The sequence below is a fragment of the Mauremys mutica genome, chromosome 7 (genome assembly GCF_020497125.1).
Source record: "Mauremys mutica isolate MM-2020 ecotype Southern chromosome 7, ASM2049712v1, whole genome shotgun sequence".
Taxonomy (NCBI): domain Eukaryota; kingdom Metazoa; phylum Chordata; order Testudines; family Geoemydidae; genus Mauremys; species Mauremys mutica.
In genome coordinates, this window is record NC_059078.1 from 100,380,318 (window position 1) to 100,400,368 (window position 20,051).

General features: G+C 41.6%; 1 protein-coding gene across 1 annotated transcript in view; it reads right to left on the minus strand.

Moving 5' to 3' along the window:
* The window catches only part of KNDC1 (kinase non-catalytic C-lobe domain containing 1), a 113,134-nt gene that overhangs the window by 55,323 nt on the left and 37,760 nt on the right, over nucleotides 1-20,051 (minus strand). The window contains exons 4-7 of the mRNA XM_045025196.1: nucleotides 16,097-16,243; nucleotides 14,634-14,751; nucleotides 13,183-14,198; nucleotides 5,126-5,240 (exon numbers count right to left, since the gene is read on the minus strand). Of these exons, the coding sequence (XP_044881131.1) occupies nucleotides 5,126-5,240; nucleotides 13,183-14,198; nucleotides 14,634-14,751; nucleotides 16,097-16,243 (1,396 nt within the window). The remainder of the gene's footprint in view (nucleotides 1-5,125; nucleotides 5,241-13,182; nucleotides 14,199-14,633; nucleotides 14,752-16,096; nucleotides 16,244-20,051) is intronic.

Below are 20,051 nucleotides of genomic sequence, written 5' to 3' on the forward strand. Positions count from 1 at the left end.
AGGGTTAAGAAGCTTTACCCTTCACATTGGTTCCTCTTGACACCTGGCCAGAGGAACCAATGCGGGGACAAGATGTTTTCAAAGAGGGAGGAGGGAAATCAGTCTTTTGTCTGTTCAGAAAAGTTTTGTGCTGGAGTGAAGAATCCAGAAATCAGCCATCGAACATTTCTTAAAAGTAGTAAGCGTTTAGAGACGGAATGTATTAGATTATGTTTATTTTCTTTTGTGACTTTGTTTTTGCATAGAGGGAGAATCAAATTGGGTTTCTTTGTGTAACTAAGGTTTTGCCCAGAGGAACATCCTCTGTGTTTTGAATCTGTTGTCTGTGAGAGTAGCTTGCATGCTAATCTCACAGAAGTATTCCTTTCACCCTTTTTCTTTAATTAAAAGTCTTCTTTTAAGAACTTAATTGATTTTTCCTTGTTTTAAAATCCAATGGTATTTTGGATCTGGGCTCACCAGGAATTGGTGGGAGGTGAATCAGTCTCAATCCTGCCAGGAAAAGAGGGATAAAGACTGAGGAAATATTTGGGGGGAAGACAGAGTTTCTAAATAACTCTCCCATAAACGTTTGTTTAAACTATTTGGTGGTGGCAGCTACTAGATCTAAGCTGGTAAATAAGCTTAGGGGTTATCTCATGCAGGTCCCCATATCTGTACCCTAAAGTTCAGAGTGGGGGTGACACCTTGACATGTTTGGCAGCAAGCCAGATGCAGGACTCCTCTGGGAATTTTAAGATTTAGAGCCCAATCCTGCAAACACTTGTGCACAAGTAGCTTTAGTTACCTAAGTAGGCTCACTGAAGAAGATCCTCACTTGCATAAGCATTTGCTGGCTCAGACCCTCAGCCCTACTCTGTTTAAGAAGATACTTGAGTTGTATAAATATTTTAGCTGAGGTGAAATCTCAAGAAACTAATTTTCCTGTATTTAACATTAAGAATGGAAGATCATTTTATAAAAACTCAACCATGCAAAACAGATGAGTAAGACTCTCTCTCCATTAGATATCTTAAAAGCACAGACTGACTTAATGTGCTTTGATATGATAAGCCATCTGATTAATGTGGTTCTGTCTCAGTGGGAAAGCATCAAATAAACCCTTTTCCTATGAAAAAAAGTATTAGGGTAATAATTTTACATTATATAAATTCTAAAAAAAAAAAAAGAGAGAGAAGTTTGAATATGTTCTGAGAAAATGGTGAAAAAGTCCTTCTTTAGTTAACAACAAATCCATGAAGAGCAGGTTAAGACAGAACAGCGAGGAAATTAAAAGTTATTGGCCTCAATTCAGGAGAGCACTTAAACTGTCCTTAACTGTAAGTACATGCTTAAGTCCCATTGTCTTCAATAAGATATAAATCACATCCTTTGGTACTGTCCTGAAGAGAGATGCTTTCCTGGAGTGGGGGGGGGCATTACTTATTATATCAACTGAGGCAGTGCCCAGAAGCACCATCAGGACTAGGACCTCATTGTGTTAGGTGCTTTACAAACAAATAAGATGTTGTCCTTGCCCCAACGAGTCTAGATTTTAAGGCCCTGAACCTCCAGTTGGATCCATGCAGGGCAACCCTGGAGCCTCACTGCAAGAGTGGAAGGATCTTCCTGCATGTATCCAATCATAAGATCTGGGCCAAAGCCCAGAAGCAACATATAGAGGATAAGAGGATAGGAAATAATCGAAGTCCCAATAAAGGACTCAGTGTGCATGTAGGGATCCATAGTACTAGAATCCAGTGTAGGGTCAGGATCAAAATACATAAATTTAGAGGGTGTTTTAAATGCACTTGAGCTACCTCAAAAATTCTTAGTTAGCTAATTATTTGGAAAGTGGGTTTGAGAACGATTCAGAAGGAGGAAAAGAAGTTTTTATAAATATGCTCAAGAAGGGCAGCCTACACATAGGACAGCATTGGGAAAGGCAGGAAGCATTAAAATTAAAAGGGATACTGATTTTAAAAAAAATAATTAAAAATCAATTTTATAACAGGAGTATCCTGTATACAGTGTGTCATTAACTTTATATCTATATCTATCTATCTATCTATATATTAAGTACAGTAAAAGACATGCTATCCAGCATGTTGGAGGAATGGGGGTTGCTGGCTAGGCAAAAATTCCTGATAACTAAGTGGGCTCAGGGAGGGAGTTTGGATGCGGGAAGGGGCTCGGGGCAGGAGGCTGGGGTGCACAGAGGTTTCGGGGTGCCAGATCCAGGCAGCGCTGACCTCGGACAGCTCCCTGCAAGCGGCAACATGTCCCTGCTGCTTCTAGGCAGAGGCACAGCCAGGCGGCTTTGCAAGCGCACTGCCCTGTCCCGCCCACTGGCTGTGCAGCTCCCATTGACCAGGGACCGCAGCTTATGGGAGCTGCGGGGGCGGTGCCTGGGGCAGAGGCAGTATGCAAAGCTGCCTGCCCATGCCTCTGCCTAGGAGTGGCAGGGACATGTCGCTGCTTGTGGGGAGCCACCGAGGTGAGCGCCACCCAGATCTAGTACCCTGAAATGCCAGTTTCTAGAGTTTTCCTGTTTATAAAGTGCCAGAAAACACAACTTTTACTGTATTAGTAACACAGCAGAATCACATATGTTTAGAACAGTCTTTTGGATAAACTCAAGAAGGTCCCTATCAAACAAACTCAGTTCACTATTGCTCTCGCTCCCTACGAACACACCTGCCTGCAGTCTCTTTTGTTTCAGATTGACTTCTGCTCTGGTGCTAAACACCTTCTTGCAGGACTACAGGAAGAGCCATACAAGCTGCCCTAGAGCACTATGTAAGTGATATAATCACTCTCATGCAAGAGACAAGAAGTGAAACTGACCAACAAACCAGTGAAGTCGATTATACTGAATGTGCTGTCAAAGTAAACAAATGAAGCTACAGGTGAAAAACACACTAACTTTTTGTTGTAATTTTTTTCAGTTATAGTAGCCTTATGGGTTACTGGTTCAACATTTTCATATGGAAATGTGATTTTCAGGTTGGTAGTGCCCTTTTCCAGCTGCATGTGCAAATTCACTCTTTCCTTGTCTGAATTACAACACAGACTTTAATACTTTGGTGTCACAATCACATATAGTACTTTACACATATGCTATTTGTTTTATCACAGTGGTCCAGAGGTACATCTTTTTATTAACTCTGGACCCAATCCTGCAAGCTGCTGTGTGGGCAACCCCACCCCCATGCAAGTCTCCACTGCAGTCAATGGGGTCTACAAATGTGAAGTACCTTGTGGGATCATGGCCTTAAGCTATTTATATGGCAAGTTCTAAGGTATGTATTTTAATAATTGTGAACACCCATGATCTAGCGTCAGGGGCGGCTCTATAAATTAGAGCGCCCCAAGCAGGGCGGCGCGCTCCGCCGCCCTTCCCCGGTCCCGCAGCCGGGTCTGCGGTGGGTGCGCTGGTCCCGGCTCCGGTGGAGCTTCCGCAGGCATGCCTGCGGGAGCTCCGTCCGAGCCGCGGGACCAGCGCACCCGCCGCAGGCATGCCTGCGGGAGCTCAACCGGAGCCGCGGGAAGAGGGGACCCGCCGCAGTCATGCCTGCGGCAGGTCCGCTCGTCCCGGGCTCCGGTGGACCTCCCGCAGGCATGACTGCGGGAGGTCCGCCGGAGCCAAATGCCGCCCCCCCGGGAAAGGGCCGCCCCACGCGCCTGCTTGGCGCGCTGGGGTCTGGAGCCGGCCCTGTCTAGCGTTTATTTTCAACCAGCAACACAGCTTTCTTCCACTGCACTTCAGGACTAAGTCAGTTAAGCAAATTTAGGTGGGCCTACATGTGCCAACAAAAAGTTTATTCTTCTTCTATGTAACTGTCATGGCTACAGGGTAAACTGTGCCTCTCAAGTGCACACCTTAGATGACAAGTCTGGCTTCCTGCACCTCACTTTGGATAGAACCACACAGACCAACCACACAGCCCCAACTTTGTTTTGGCAACCAGGGCCGGCTCCAGACCCCAGCGCGGCAAGCATGCGCGTGGGGCGGCCCTTTCCCGGGGGGGCGGCAGGCTGGGCCGGTGGACCTGCCGCAGTCACGCCTGCGGGAGGTCCACCGGAGCCCCGGGACGACCGGACCGGCCGCAGGCATGACTGCGGACGGTTCGCTGGTCCCGCGGCTCGGCTGGACCTCCCGCAGGCATGCCTGCGGCAGCTCAAGCGGAGCCGCCGGACCTGCGAACCGTCCGCAGCTGCAGGAGGTCCAGCCGAGCCGCACGACCAGCGGACCCTCCTCAGTCATGCCCGCGGCAGGTCCGCTGCTCCCGCGGCTCCGGGGCGCCTCCCGCGCATGACTGCTTGGGGCGGCCAAAAAGGTAGAGCCGCCCCTGTTGGCAACTGTAAGAGTTTCCCCTTCAGAAGCCTGTGACGTGTGCAGTGACACAAACAACGTCTTGAAAACAAAGCTTTATTTATTCTCTCACCAAAGGTACAAAACAGATAGAGAAAAGAATAAAAACAACAAGAGGCCAACACACATGGGTATTAACCACTGTAAATTCCCCTCAGGCCAGCTAACTCCATTCCTGGCAGGGAGAAAACAACCTGGCTTGCTCACAGCACATGCGTGTCTATCAATCTGTCAGCTTCCACTGACACCCTTGGCGTCTTCTCTAGCTATCCAAAACACCTCCCTTTTCTAGGATCTTTGAGATTTAGGCTATGTCTACACGAGAGACCTTAGAGCAGCACAGCTGGACTGATGCAGCTGCACCGCTGTAAGATTGCTTGCGTAGTCGCTCTATGCTGACGGGAGAGAGCTCTCCCATTGACATAATTAAATCACCTCCATGGACTTGTTAAAGGTACAGCACAGACTCTCACCCAGGGAAATTAATCTCTTTACTCTATACACTTCCTCAGACATACCAAAAGTTCAGTAAAAAAGAGATATAGTCTTCCCATGAAATGCATGAAACTTAACTCCAAGTGTACTAAAAATTTTCAATCACAGTCTCTATAACTGAAGTTAATCACAGTATTTTAAAATTTCAGGTTTCATTTAAGTTGCAGAAGAAACATTTAAATAGGTATATGCAGTGAAAAATCCTGATATATATTCAACAATAATCTATGCAAGTGAATATACATATAGAGTATTTAGAAGTCATGAAGGCACTACCTGGATAATCTATGCAAGTCTGTAGAGTAAATAAGCATTCATGACATAATGCCCAGAGTTCATAGTCTTTCAATGGCTTACCATACCAAGACAAAAGAAGTTTCAGAGCGACCCCCTGAAAATAAAATCAAAGAAAAAAAAGTTATGAGACAATACATTTCTAAAAATAAAATATCTACTGATGTTTTGATAAAAAGTACCTTAAACTAAATGCACACATTTTAAAGGCATTGAGCTTAGGCATTTTTTTCCAGTTAGTGTTAATAAATGTCACTGGTAATTTCTCATAGAAAAATCTTTGCACAACAACAAGATGAATTAATTCTAAACTTCTGAAATACACAGAAAAAATTGTAATTCAAATTAGCTTTCACGGGAAGGGGAAAAAAGTATCTCTGGAGAGCTGATCTGTTTGAAATCTTTTTGCTTATCACAATACAAAGATTCTTTGCAGCATGACAGAAATAATTAAAAGGGACATTGCCTAGCAGAGCCCTGCATGAGACTGCAGCAGGACTGGGATTCTGTGGGTCCCACAGGACCGCTGGCATAATAGCAGGAGAGGGATTAAAGAATAGTTCCATGAAGGGCTTTATTGCCTAGCCTACAAAAAGCAGAAATCCTGATCTATCTTGACAGCAGCATTATAGGTCTTACCTTAAAGATTGCATCAAAGTTTCTTGTACTTCTGTGAAACAAGTTACACAACACTGACAACAGAAATGTCAGAATTATTTTGAAGTAAAAACATTGTTTTGTTTTTAATAATTGTTGACAATTTAATTTACACCAGTGGCATGTTGTATCACTAAAAGTTGTAGCTTGTTTATCAAGCTAGATGTTTACACTTGACCATCACCCTAGTATAAAAAAGTGTTATTGTACAAAAGCAAGAGAATATTTACTGTTCTTCATAGGGGCTGGTACTTTCTAGGCTATAATTTATGAATATTTGCTTTGGAGTTTCATAACTATAACAAAGGTTTATTACCTTCAGTCACAACAATTTGATGCAAGTCATCAGACCAAGGATCAGTAGCCTTGGGGGAAGAAGCCATATTATATTCATACCTGGAATCTTGCAGGTACACTGACTTTCACCATAAGGCAGCCATCAAGGTAGGTAAATACTTTGGCCTAATGCCTTTTAAACATCCCTTTAAAAAGTGAACTGTATACACTTTGTATTAACTGTTGAGATGTACAGTCAACAATCACTTTTTAAAGTGCTATGTTTTTGTAGTCTGCTCTTAACATACCGGTATGTTTCCTCGTGTTAGATTCTCTCTACCAAACACCGCGTGTAGCATGTTGCATAAAAAAAAGCATAGCTAACTTCACTACGGGTAAATGTCATCCAACCTGATTAAGTTTCATTTTCAAATTTTGCCATCACCAGTATTTTTGAGCCTGACACAGAGCTCAAGAGCTCATCCACAATTCTGTTTCTTGATCTTGTTTAAAAAAAAATAGCTGATGAAAGCTATTTAAATAGTTAAGAGGAGTCAGCTGCATAAAAACATGACTCTTTAAAAATAATTTTAAAAAAGGAGCCAACTTCTCAAAGTTTGCCAGACAGCAAAAACAAGACACTAACTGAGCTATATGACCCTCACTTGAAAAGTGATCAACATTTGGTATGAAGGATTTTTTATGTCCCTTTTGGCTACCCTTTTTGTTCCCCTCTTCATACAATGATACTTCTGACAAGTCTCTGAGCTGTGCCTATGACCTCCTCCTGGAGAGAGGCTTTAAAACGAAAACAGGTGTTAACATTTCAAATTCAGCCATGGGATAAAACTGCCAGAGTTGGAGAAACTCTCAGACAGTCTGGGAGTGCTGCTTGGTCTCAGAGAGTCTTTCAAGTCAACAAATACTGTGATGCCAACTTCTCCACATTTCCCTCTGAGGCCATGCTACTCTGTTCTACATCAGAGCAGCTGCTAGGGCAGAGAGGAAACTTTCCTCACTGATACTTGCAGTCTGCTGCCCCTAGAGGAACTCAAAGATCTGCACAGAAAGCTGATGCTACCTCCTCTCCTTTTGTTCACCTGACTGCTTTCTCTGCTCCACATATCAGGTGCTTCTGACCACAGCGAGGAGCTAATGACTAGCTGGCAAGGGAAGGAGGAAGAAGATGGCCCAGTCCCCCATGTTCATCTTCAGCAATAGCATCCACCCTTAAGGCTCCAGTGATGTGGGGAGTAAATATGAAACACACAAGTTAGTAGGGGAGCAGAAAGAGACATCCTGTACTTTCTCATTACATGCAGGGAGAAGGAGAGAGAGGAAGGAAAGAAAGGAACATTGACTGGAGCAGGAAAGTTGAGAGAATTTAAGAAGGGTAGCAAAGGGGAAAGGCTTACCACAGGAGAGTGTGTGCAAGCAATGGTGGACAACAGAATGGATGAAGAGATGAGAAGAATCATAGGAATGGAAATGCTGTTTCAGAGAAAGGCAGCAAAGACAAGGATGTAACAAAGTAAATACTAGACAAGAGAAATACCACCATTATCTGTGACTGAGTGAATCAGATAAGCACAAGGGGAGAATAAGAAAAAATAGAAGTGGGAGGGATGGGGAAAGAAAAGAAAAGATGCAGGCAAGTTACAGGTTACTTAATTTTATTTAATTGGTATTCTTTTGAGTGACACTTCCCTGGCAAGTGTCCTAGATCTCAGTTTTGGAAAGAGGGATGAAATAAGTACTATAGTTATTTAGAAGTATTAGTTTCACTGGCTATAGAGGATCCTGTAGTTCCATAATGAGGTTACCTTGGTTTCTACCTATATTGCTATTACTTCTTCTGGGTGGCTGTTGTCCAGATACTGCTAGACAAAGCAGCAAAGAATCCTGTGGCACCTTATAGACTAACAGACGTTTTGCAGCATGAGCTTTCGTGGGTGAATACCCACTTCTCCTGCAAAACGTCTGTTAGTCTATAAGGTGCCACAGGATTCTTTGCTGCTTCTACAGAACCAGACTAACACGGCTACCCCTCTGATGCTAGACAAAGATTACTTTTTCTCCAGATGGTATGCAATGCCTAAATGTTGTCATTATGGAGAGAGGGGAAACAGGAAAGAAAAGGAAGGCCCCACCAGAGTCCACTATCAGGGCTTTATTCGCCCTACTCCTTGTGTAAATTATTAAGTAAGAGCACTATGCATGTTATCAGTAAATACTCAATACTCTTGTTTAAGCAAAATAATTGCACCAAGTCCAATTAAATGAAGTTTACTTGGTAAGCAGTGTTGCTTTCCTTAATTATGGCTATGAGGCAACTTTTTTACTTAAGGCCCCAATTCCCCAAATAATTTAAGCATACATTTAACTTTATGCTCATGCTTATGTTCCACTGAATTCAGTGGGACATTTTAAAAAAAGTTTAAAAGCCTATTTAAGCTTTTCAGAAATAGCACTAGAGACTTCCAGCAACGCAAGTTTCAGAAGTTTTGAATCTTCTAGGCTGTTGATATCAACTTTATCCAACATCCCTACTTCTTTAGTACTGGACCATTAGCAATATACTTATATGCATAAGTCTGTGCAAAATCCTCATTTTCTCTATTTATTTCTGAAATTCTCAAATTGTATCAATTTTTTGGAAATGTATCCTTTTCGTATTCGAAATGGTTTAAGAGCTCAATTTTTAAGAAAACATTTTCTTAATCAGAGTAGCTTTGATGAGAAATATGAAGGTATAGTAGAAGTTGGTTTATCCGGCCTGTTGGGGGAAGGGAGGGTGCCGCTTAGTAAAAAATGCCGGTTAACTAAAGGGAGGGAGTTTGGGTGTGGGAGGGGGAGTGCGGAACACAGGCTCTGGGAGAGAGTTTGGATGTAGGTGGGGGCTCGGGGCAGTGGGTTGGGGCACAGGAGGAGGTGCAGGGTGCCAGATCCAGGGGGCGCTCACTTCTGGCGGCTCCCCACAAGCAGCGACCTGTTCCGCCTGCTCCCAGGCAGTGGCATGGCAGGCAGCTCTGCACACTGACTACGCCCACAGGCGCAGCCCCCGCAACTCCCATTGCCCGCAGTTCCCAGCCAATGGGACCTGTGCAACCAGCACTCAGGGCGGGGCAGGGGAAGAGTGCGCAGAGCCGCTTGCCACGCCTCTGCCTAGCAGCAGCCAGGACAGGTTGCCACTTGCGGGGAGCTGCCTGAAGTGAGTGGCCCCCAGATCCAGCACCCCCTCCTGTATCCCAGGCCCCCTCCTGCACACAAACTCCATCCCAGAGCCCACAGTCCACACCCACTCCCGCACCCCAACCCCCGTTGGCCCTGTGCCAACCAGATTATAAACCAGCATTTCAATGAAGATCAGAAATGCTGGTTTATAGAGCTTTCCAGTTGGTGAAGTGCCGGATAAAACAGCTTTTACTGTATATTATAGATTAATATATATTGTAGGCATTAATGACTTTTCACTTTAATGTGAAAATTCTTTAGTATGTATTGTATGCCCCTTCTGGCTACTAAGGAGAATGATGTTGGTAAAAGGATTAAAGTAAAAATGTTTAGTGATATTCTTATAATTTACTGTTGATACCAGTTTTATATACCCAAACATCTGGGAATAATAAATATCTGAACTATGCCTGCCTTTTAGGCCAAGAATAGTACTATATTATGCGAACATACGCTGGCATCTTACAAACAGCCATAATGAGGCAATAAATAACACATTAGCCCTCTCCTAGGGAACACCATTCTGGGAGTACACAATTTTTCTTACCTGTAAATTATATTTCACCAATGGTCAATGTCATTCTCTACCTAGGTGGGTTTTCACTTCTGTCACACTTGATTAGATATGACCAACAGAACACAGATGTTTGAGCACCAAAATAGTCTACCTCCAGGTGCCTGTTAGTGGCTCTCTGGTGTGAAAGCCATAATATTTGTATAAAAAAATATTTAAAAGCACAGATATGAGACACACCTGATTGGAATGAAATTGATTAGAGAAATAAAGGATCTCCACTCATCCTCGAAGTGATAAATGTTTATTTATGGAACAGCAAGCTATCACTAAGTGCCCTGACAAGATACATTGGAGAAGCAGGACAATAGCAAATGAGCATCTTTAGTACCGCCAATTGGCTGTAAAGCACATAGGAAGCAGGGTTAGGGTATTAGACAGACAGATGTTGTCCTCTGGAAAAATACTATTGACAGGTAAGAAAAAAAGAAAACCTAACTATTCTCCAGAGTGGACAAGGTTAATCACTAACTAGATGGGACTTACATAGTATTCTTTTTAATTAGAGAATACTTGGAGATGCTAGAACAGTTCTGTTGAAAATTGCATTTGAAGACATATGCATATCTATTATATAATGTCTGGTATATAGTAGCTTTGCAGATCTGTTCACATAAGCATTACCTATTCAGGGGAAAAGCTGGCAAAGTACATTCTTATTGGAGTTACACCCTCTCTTTGTTCCCTTGCAGTAAATGAAAAAACTTTGACTCAAATTTTGTGTTCAATACCAAGACAAAAATGTTATATAGAAACCTGGAAGTTTCTTTTGGCCCCGCTGGAAAAAGGACATAAGAATTCTGACACTGGAGAAATCAGGTGTGGCACATGTGCACAAAGGATGTCACAGAACTTCAGGCTACTTCGTAAGAATAGAGTTTTTAAAATGGGGAGGAGAGCCTGTAGGCAAAGGCTACCATGTGCCAGAAACTGGAGGAGAAAAATCATTTGCTGTTAGAAACAAAAAGACAGTTGCTAGAAGCTTTAAAAGAACTTCCTTCAAAAGGAGGATTTACAAAGAGCTCTCAACTCTGTGTTTAGTCTGTAGGTGGGAAAACATCTGCTTAAAAAGGCAGCTTAACTCTAGAACTTTAAGGAACTGTTTGGACAGAGGTTGTTGTCAATGGCTCCCTTTAAAGGTCACCAGAGCAGTGCCACAATGCCTTAGAGAACGTATGGCAACGTCTTTGTCAACATCTTGTTTGTAAAAAAACCTAGAACTTGATGAGAAATAATTTGGTAGGTTTAAATGGCCCTCTCTTTAAATAGTAAAATTTCTTCTAGACCCTATGTTAGGCAAAGACCTAGGAGAGCTTCTGGATTTTAACAGGGTCTCTTCAACATTAACTGTCTGTGCGTTGGAGCCTGAAGTTTTATGTAGGACTGTTCACTAAGACAGGAAGTTGAGAACCTGAGTCAATAGGACCCTTCCTTCTATTTACAGTACGTCTCTATGATCCATGGCCTTCTTCGTCACAAGCTTGGTGTCTGTCATTTCTGCTCAGATCAGATTTACTACCCTATGAGGATTAGAATAACTGGAGCAACATCCAGGGTGAAATCCTTACCCAATGAGAGTTAATGAGAGTTTTGTCACTGAATTCAAGGGGGGGGAAGGATTCTACTCATCACCCAGAAGAGAGGAGGTGAAAAGTAATAAACCCACTTATTAAATCTGTGTCCAGAATGAGCAGGCTATACATTCTCACACACACACAAATGTGACTATGAAATAAAGTAGGCACATGGAAACTCATCAGAGGAACTGATAATCACTTCATCATGGAAAAAAAGATACAAGATTGATTTTCGATCCAACCTTCCCCATCCCCTAAAGAGTATGTAGAATAAATGGGTGATAACAGAAGATCAGAAGAAACTGAAATAAATTACCTGCAACAAACATACCTTGTCCAAGAATATGAAAATCCATGGGGTTTGAATAAAACACAGGGGACACCGTTTTTATAGTCAGAAGAATTCCCTGCAAACTGAACCCTATGGAGCTTGCACTGTGATCTTGATAGGCAGGAACAATGTGGGGGTGGGGGTGGGAGTGAGGGTATAAAATCTCCAACATGGAGTTCCTTTTTGATAATTCAGGAGCCTACCTGCATCACAAGCTCTTCAGTTAGATATCTGTTAGTTATTTGCTACTATTCAGGCTGAGGAGGTAGATACCTCAGAGTTGAGACCTGATATGCAGCAGACACTCTGTTACAGAAGGTAGGTTGATCAATCTTTCCTTTAGAGAAGAATTTTTTTTATAAAAAAAAAAAGAGCCTAGGCAAAATTATGCAAATCAAGCATGAGAACTGAACATTCATGATGCTCATTCTGTACAAGTCACGCATTAACTTGAGAAGCTTAAACAACCAGAGTAGGTATTCACAAATTCTCCTATTCCATGGATTGCTCATGACTGTTAAAGTGTGACACAAGAGAAAACCATCTAGTCAGAGACCAAACTTGTCCACCCTGAGAACTTTGATGGGGAGGAGGCAACGTTGCCCCAACTGTCTAGTAGAGCACATTGATGGAATCGACTCTTCCTCTTCCCCCTCTTTTATTTGGCTGTTCATAGAAGCAAAACATTTTTGGTCAATGTACACATATAATACATGCATATTATGAAATGTAACGTAGCACATATAAAGAAGGGCCTTTTAGAATGAAAGGATGAATACGAAAATTTTTATACAATTCTGAAATAAACTTAAATATGTATGTGGCTTTAAAAGACAAAAAGGAGTGAAATCTTGGCCCTACTGAAGTCAATGGCTTGTTTGTCAGAGATTTCAATAAAGCCAGGAGCTCACCCAAGCACTCTAATTCTCATTAATGCCTGGAAGGTCCACTACAGCTTAGTGAATTTTGTGAGTCAGCAAAACATATGAACCTCCTAAAAACAACCCTCCCCCCTACCCCAAAACAAACACCCAAAGAAAATCCATCAAAATACACTTTGTGCTTTATCCCAATAAATGGAGTTTAATTTAAATTATATGCTGCCACTTTGTAATATACTAGCATACACAAGTACAGCCTGAAAAAATGTTAAAATGATGAAGGCTTAGCAATCAAGACACCTTACTTCAGGCCTTACTTATAAACCTTTGGTGAGAAAAGGGGACAGACCAAATTCATGTGAATTGTAAAGCATGCAGATTAGTGAGGTTCTACTCTATATAGCTATGTTAATGTGGGGAAAAACGTGGATAACACATGGTATTCAAGTCATTTCCTCTCCACATAAATGACTACAGCAACTATATAATGAAGATTTTGTTTTTACTACCTGCTCATTACTTTTGACTTCTGATTCTCTGCTTCCACAGTGATTTTCATTATTGTTTGTACTCATCACACCAGTAAGTAATTCTGGAGAACTAATTAGGCTTGACCCATATCCATTCCTATTGGTTTTTGTTGATAACACTGAAGCCATCTTATTAAAATGTGCTAAACAATTTTCACTTGATCCTTGAGAAGTTTCAGTAGAGTCCTCCAGTGCCGTATAGTTGTTTACCATTTCTGCTCCAGCAGCTGATTGATCTGGGTTTTTTAATGTATTAGTGATATGTCGAGTTTCGGCGGTAGCATGGGAAGATTCTTCTATATGATTACATGAAAGAGCAGCTTTCTTTTTACCACTAAAGGATGGCATATATTCCTCTAGATACATGCCAGAGACCTGCGTACACACACAAGATGCATCTAAATGAAGATCAGAGACCTGGTAATTCTTTGGTTTTATTCCTGGTGGATTATTAACATTGAATTGACTACGTTTTCCCTCTAAAGCAGCAACCTGATTATTGTCTAGAGGTACTGATTCATATGTTAGTGATTGTTTTTTATGAGCCAGTAGTCCACTGTTTGTTAGAGATGTGAAAACATTACTTGTGTCTGTAACTTCAAGCGGTAGCTTTGGAAAAGTTTTCATTTTTCTCAAACAACTTTTCTTAAAAACATCTCTCTCTCTGTCATTAGTAAATGGTTTGGGCTCCAAAACAATGTTAGCAAATCTTTCATTATATATTATATGCTTGTCCTCTTCTTTGCTCTTTCTAACCTCAGTTGCAAGTTGTGAATGTTGAGATCTTTCATTATTCAGATCAATTTGCATTTCCTTTAAACCACACTCTCTTGCATTCAAGGCCACATTGGCTTCAGAAGGGTCTCCGTGATAGCTTGTTGTCATGTCTTCCATTGTAGAGGAATCACCTTCTATGTTGTTTTTTTCATTGGTGTATAATTTAAATCCCACACTTGTCTGGCACACTTTTCCCTTCCACATGTTATCACAGCTGTCTAGATGCAAAAACAGATGTTCACATTAAAAAGTGTTTAAATCGTTCATCTTTTCTAAGACTTTTCTTTTATGCTTTTATGTTTTTTTGCCCCCATAGCACATTTTAAAGTACATTATAGAAACAAGATTCTCTGAGCATGTCATTTTTATCAGAAAGGACAAAATTTTAGGGAGCTTCATCATAAATCACAATGGAAAATTGTTCAGTGTAAGTTTATTATTGTCACTGAATGTTTGGCTTTTTCTTAATAAAAGAGAATCCACATATATTTTGATCCAAGTGTTATTAAATAGGTTATATTTTCTTTCTAAACAACAGAAAATGAGTACAGCGACAGAATATAAGACTTCCAGATCATGTTCTTTGATTTCACTATTCACGTGTTAGGACTGTCTGAAATATGTTATTTTAATCTGAAATACATTAAGTTTACCTTGAAAAGTACCAAATGATTCTATTGAGAGCACCCTTCTTCCAACAGCAGATAGATTTCGACAAATATTAGTTGAGGAAGCAAACTTCAAATTTTCTTCACATAATGAGATGATACTCTATAGACAATTAAAGTTAAAACATTTACTGGTTATTTAAGGTAAATAAATTCTCCAAGTTTTTGACTTAAAATGATCACGTTATCATACATAGCACATTGGAATTTTTTAACAAGATCTTAGTATATAGGACCTACATTCTGCAATATATTGTATGTATATTACATTGTTAACTATAATTTATTTCTAGCATGGGCTACTATAGAATACTTGAAGTCACGTTTCAAGTTATGTATCACAGTTTTAGACATAGGAAATACTAGGAATGACTGGTAAAGATAACTATTTTAAAATTTAATTTCTATAAATAATTTACTCTGTGTTCTCAAAATAAAAATAAGTATACTATTTTGTAATGGCTCTAAATTGTGGCTTGTGTTTTACAACAGCATACATTAAAAGCACTAGAAAAAAGTCAGTACAAACTAAAATTACATACAGACGACGACTTGTTTATACTGCTCTATATACTATACACTGAAATGTAAGTACAATATTTATATTCCAATTTATTTATTTTATAATTATATGGTATAAATGAGAAAGTAAGCAATTTTTCAGTAATAGTGTGCTGTGACACTTTTGTATTTTTATGTCCGATTTTGTAAGCAAGTAGTTTTTAAGTGAGGTGAAACTTGGGGGTGCCCAAGACAAATTGGACTCCTGAAAGGTTGAGAGCCACATCTATGAATTGCTTTGGTAAACAATTAGAAACAGATAAAATAAGAGCAGATATGGTAAAACAAACATTTAGAATGTTAAAAAGGCATCTAATCAGAGACAGTTTGCCAAAACAGCTGTACAATTACAGAAAAAAATCATCGGTAATCAAACACAGGTTTATTTATTTATTTAGTACTTAGTACTTTAGTAAAGAATGCTCCAGAAATGCCCAGAAGTAGAATGACCCTAAGCCTGATTCTCTCATCCCCCTGTTGTATACACTCAAAGTAACATTTGAGAGCCCAATATGGGTTCCTTTGTAGTATAATACCCTCTTTTCTTACTTATTTCTAACATTTTCAAAAGTAGATGTCTCAAGAAACTAATCATATGTCTCAAGCGATAGTGCATATGGGAGACTTTGGATCCACATCTTACATGTACAACCTTCTGGGAACTACAACTACCATCAAGTAATTTCTCCTCTCTTCTCTACATTTATAGCTAAGACTTTGGAGATGAAGGAAATGAAAAAAAATTTCTAACTCAGAAGACACTTCAGGTCAATTATACAACCCGGACACATGAAATTAAAAAAAAAAAATCTTCTATGCCTTATACACATGTAAGAAAAATGTTAGCTTACTAAAAAAAATTAAAAAATCATAGCTGGATACTTTACCTCAATGTCTGGCCTAGCTTCAGGATTCTCTTCTTGCATTTGTTCCAGCAGAGTCTGTAGATCCTGCCCAAACTCTGATTCCATCTCAGACTCTGTCACATACTCAATTGTTGCTTTCAGTGTTGCACCCAAAGAATAGATATGTGCCTGCATGAAGTTTAAAATAAAAGTTATTTAATATCTTATCAATAAACCATTAAGAAAACGAGCCATATCCCTATTCATTTTATGTGGATAACTTCTATCCTAGCAGAAGCTGAAAGTGAAAAACATACTTTAGTGTTATTTTTACAGTGTCCAAAAGTTGAACTATTATTTTTAGCAATATTATGGAAGAACATGTTTATAACATAAATAAAAAAGAAATATCAGGTTGCATGCTTATAAGCTTTTCTTTTATGACCTTTGATGGTTAAGAGTCAAGTTTATATCAGATACATTTTGTATACAAAAGCTTTGTACCCTCCTATGTGTATGAAATCTAACAAAACAGAAGACTATGGGAAGATTTTATGGTGCCCAAGTTGATTTCTGACACAGGCCTTGGTAATGTGGTAAAAGGTGTAATTCACCTCAGATAAATGGACACAGGCCATACAACAGGAATGTGATATCCTCATTTTATGGTCTCATGAGAATTTTAGAGTAGGATTTTGAAAAGTGCTCAGTGCTGGCCTAACTCTGCTCCTACTTCAGTCAATGGCAAAATCCCACTGATTTCAGTAACAGTAGAGTTAGGCCAATGCTGAGTACTTTTGAAAATCTGACTTGAAAGTACTGAATTTGTCATATAATCCAGATAATAGAAACCTTTTAATTTTTCTAGTTAAAATAAAAAGAAGAAAAAAAAAAGAACCAGAAACAGTAAGCCAGCACTTTCAGTTTTGGTTTAGATTGTATTATATTTTCAAATTCTGTTTAGAGCACGCTATTCTAATATAGTAACATTTCTAACCAAGTACACAATTGACCGTGAGTGTAGCTTTGGAGGAGGAAGTTATGTAGATAGGCATTTGCTGGTGCTGAATATTGCCCTCACGGGTTAAAAAGCATGACCAAATTGTACACTATACAGTGAAGCTACAGACTAGGAGCTTGTCCTTCTAACTGCCTTGTTTTGACCAAGTTAACCATGTTTTATAATTCAGCCAGTCCTCTAGGCTCAGCCATTTTTCTGTTCTTCCTAAATCATAGAATCTCAGGGTTGGAAGGGACCTCAGGAGGTCATCTAGTCCAACCCCCTGCTCAAAGCATAATCCAGATAATAGAAACCTTTTAATTTTTCTAGTTAAAATAAAAAGGAGAAAAAAAAAAAAAAGAACCAGAAACAGTAAGCCAGCACTTTCAGATTTGGTTTAGACTGTACTATATGGCAGAATTGCCTTCATTTTAGGCAAAGGAGGAAGGAGCTACTCTAACAGGAGGCAGAGTCAAACCTGAGCTAAGGTTGTTCAGCTAAAACAGGCCTGGCTCCTCCACCCAAATTCATGAAAGTACAAACCAGAGGACTGCTTGCCTGACTGTGCATAAGGGCTGCAGACTTGTATGGACGGGGCTTGATCTGTTTGCTTAACTGAGAGGTACCATCCCTTTTTGTAAGCAAACATCATAGTTGTGACAAAGTTAGGTCAGTGAATTGCATATGATCTAAGGCCTGGTCTACACTAGGACTTTAATTCGAATTTAGCAGCGTTAATTCAAATTAACCGTGCACCCGTCCACACCAGGAAGCCATTTAGTTCGACCTAGAGGGCTCTTTAGTTCGAATTCGGTACTCCACCCCGACGAGGGGAGTAGCGCTAAATTCGACATGGCTATGTCGAATTAGGCTAGGTGTGGATGCAAATCGAACTTACTAGCTCCGGGAGCTATCCCACACTGCACCACTCTGTTGACGCTCTGGACAGCAGTCCGAGCTCGGATGCTCTGACCAGCCACACAGGAAAAGTCCCGGGAAAATTTGAATTCCTTTTCCTGTCTGGACAGTTAGAATCTCATTTCGTGGTTGGACATCGGGGCGAGCTCAGCAGCACCGGCAGCGATGCAGAGCTCTCCAGCAGAGGAGTTCATGTAATCTCTGACTAGAAAGAGGGACCCAGCATAGACTGACCGGGAACTCTTGGATCTGATCGGAGTGAGGGGCGAGGAGTCTCTGCTTTCGGAGCTGCGCTCCAAATAACGGAATGCAAAGACCTACGAGAAGGTCTCCAAAGCCATGAGAGACAGAGGATACAGCCGGGATGCAACGCAGCGCCGCGTGAAAATCAAGGACCCCAGACAAGGCTACCAAAAAATCAAAGCGGCAAATGGACGCTACGGAGCCTGCCACCACTGCCCCACCAGTGACCATGGACTCTGACGATGGGACAGTGTCGACGGCCAGTTCCTCGGCGATGTTCGCGGACGGGGAAGATGAAGAAGAGTTTCTGGAGGACGAGGCAGGCGACAGCGCTTACAACGCTGGTTTCCCTGACAGCCAGGATCTCTTCATTACCGTCACGGAGATCCCCTACCAACCCTCCCCGGCCATTAACCCGGATCCTGAATCAGGGGAAGGAGCAGTCGGTAAGTGCTTTAACCATGTAAACTTTCATTCTTAATATAACAGGAATCTGAAGTATGTGAAAAGGAGGTCTCTCTATATATGGGGATAGAACAGAAATCCTCCTGGGAGATCTCCACGAACCTCTCCTGGAGGTAATCGAAAAGCCTCCGCAGGAGGTTCCTGGGGAGAGCTGCCTTATTGGGTGCTCCGTGGTAGCACACTTTTCCGCGCCAGGCTTTCATGAGGTACTCAGGGAGCATTGCCTCCCCGAGCACGGCTGCGTAGGGCCCTGGTTTGTGCTGGCTTTCACGCAGCATGCGCTCTCTATCTCCTTCAGTGACCGTCCTCAGGGTGATCTTGCTCGGAGACTCCTGCATGTAATTAGGGGAATTACTGTAATGTTACGCCTGGTCCAAAGTATTTTTAAAAAATCTCCGGACAGACGGCATAGCATAGACTCAGCACGCTGCTGCGTGACGAGCGTAATGGAAAGCCAAAGATTCAAATGGACGCTCATGGAGGGAGGGGGGACTGAGGACGCAAGGTATCCCACAGTTCCTGCTGTTTCCTAAAAGGATTTGCATTCTTGGCTGAGCTCCAAATGCTTCTAGGGTCAAAAACAGTGTCCGCGGTGGGTCAGGGCATAGCTCGGCAATTTACGCAGCCCCCCAACCACCCCCAGAAGTGAAAGGGAAAACAATCCTCTCTTGACTCTTTTACATGTCACCCTATCTTTACTGAATGCTGCAGATAGACGCGATGGTGCAGCACTCAACACCAACATCCTTGCTCCCCCCACGCTATGGATGGCTGATGGTACAATACGACTGGTATCCGTCGTCGTCATCATCAGCCTATTGGCACATGGGGCAGTGCAAAAGGACTGGTAACCATGCAGACTACCATCCGTTAGGTCGATCAAGGGCGCCTGGCCCTAATTTTTCCTGGTAGATGGTACAATATGGCTGATAACCATCGTCATCATCGCCACAGGGGGCTGAGCTTCATCAGCCCCCAACCCTTCATGTGTAAAGAAAAGATTCAATTGCCCCTGGACTAGCAGCAGGATGCTGGGCTCCTCTCCTCCACACTCCTTAATGTCCTATCTGGACTATCATAGCAGCTGGAGGCTGCCTTCCACTCATTTCTCACTAACAAGTCACTGTGTCTTATTCCTGCATTCTTTATTACTTCATCACACAAGTGGGGGGACAATGCTATGGTAGCCCAGGAAGGCTGGGGTAAGAATGGAATGAACAGGTGGGGTTGTTGCAGGAGCACCCCCTGTGAATAGCATACAGCTCATAATCTATGCAGGATCTGACACAGAGCAGCTGTGCTCTCTGGTTCTCTGATACAGTGGTTCTCTAGTACACTTGCCCATATTCTAGGCAGGACTGATTCTATTTT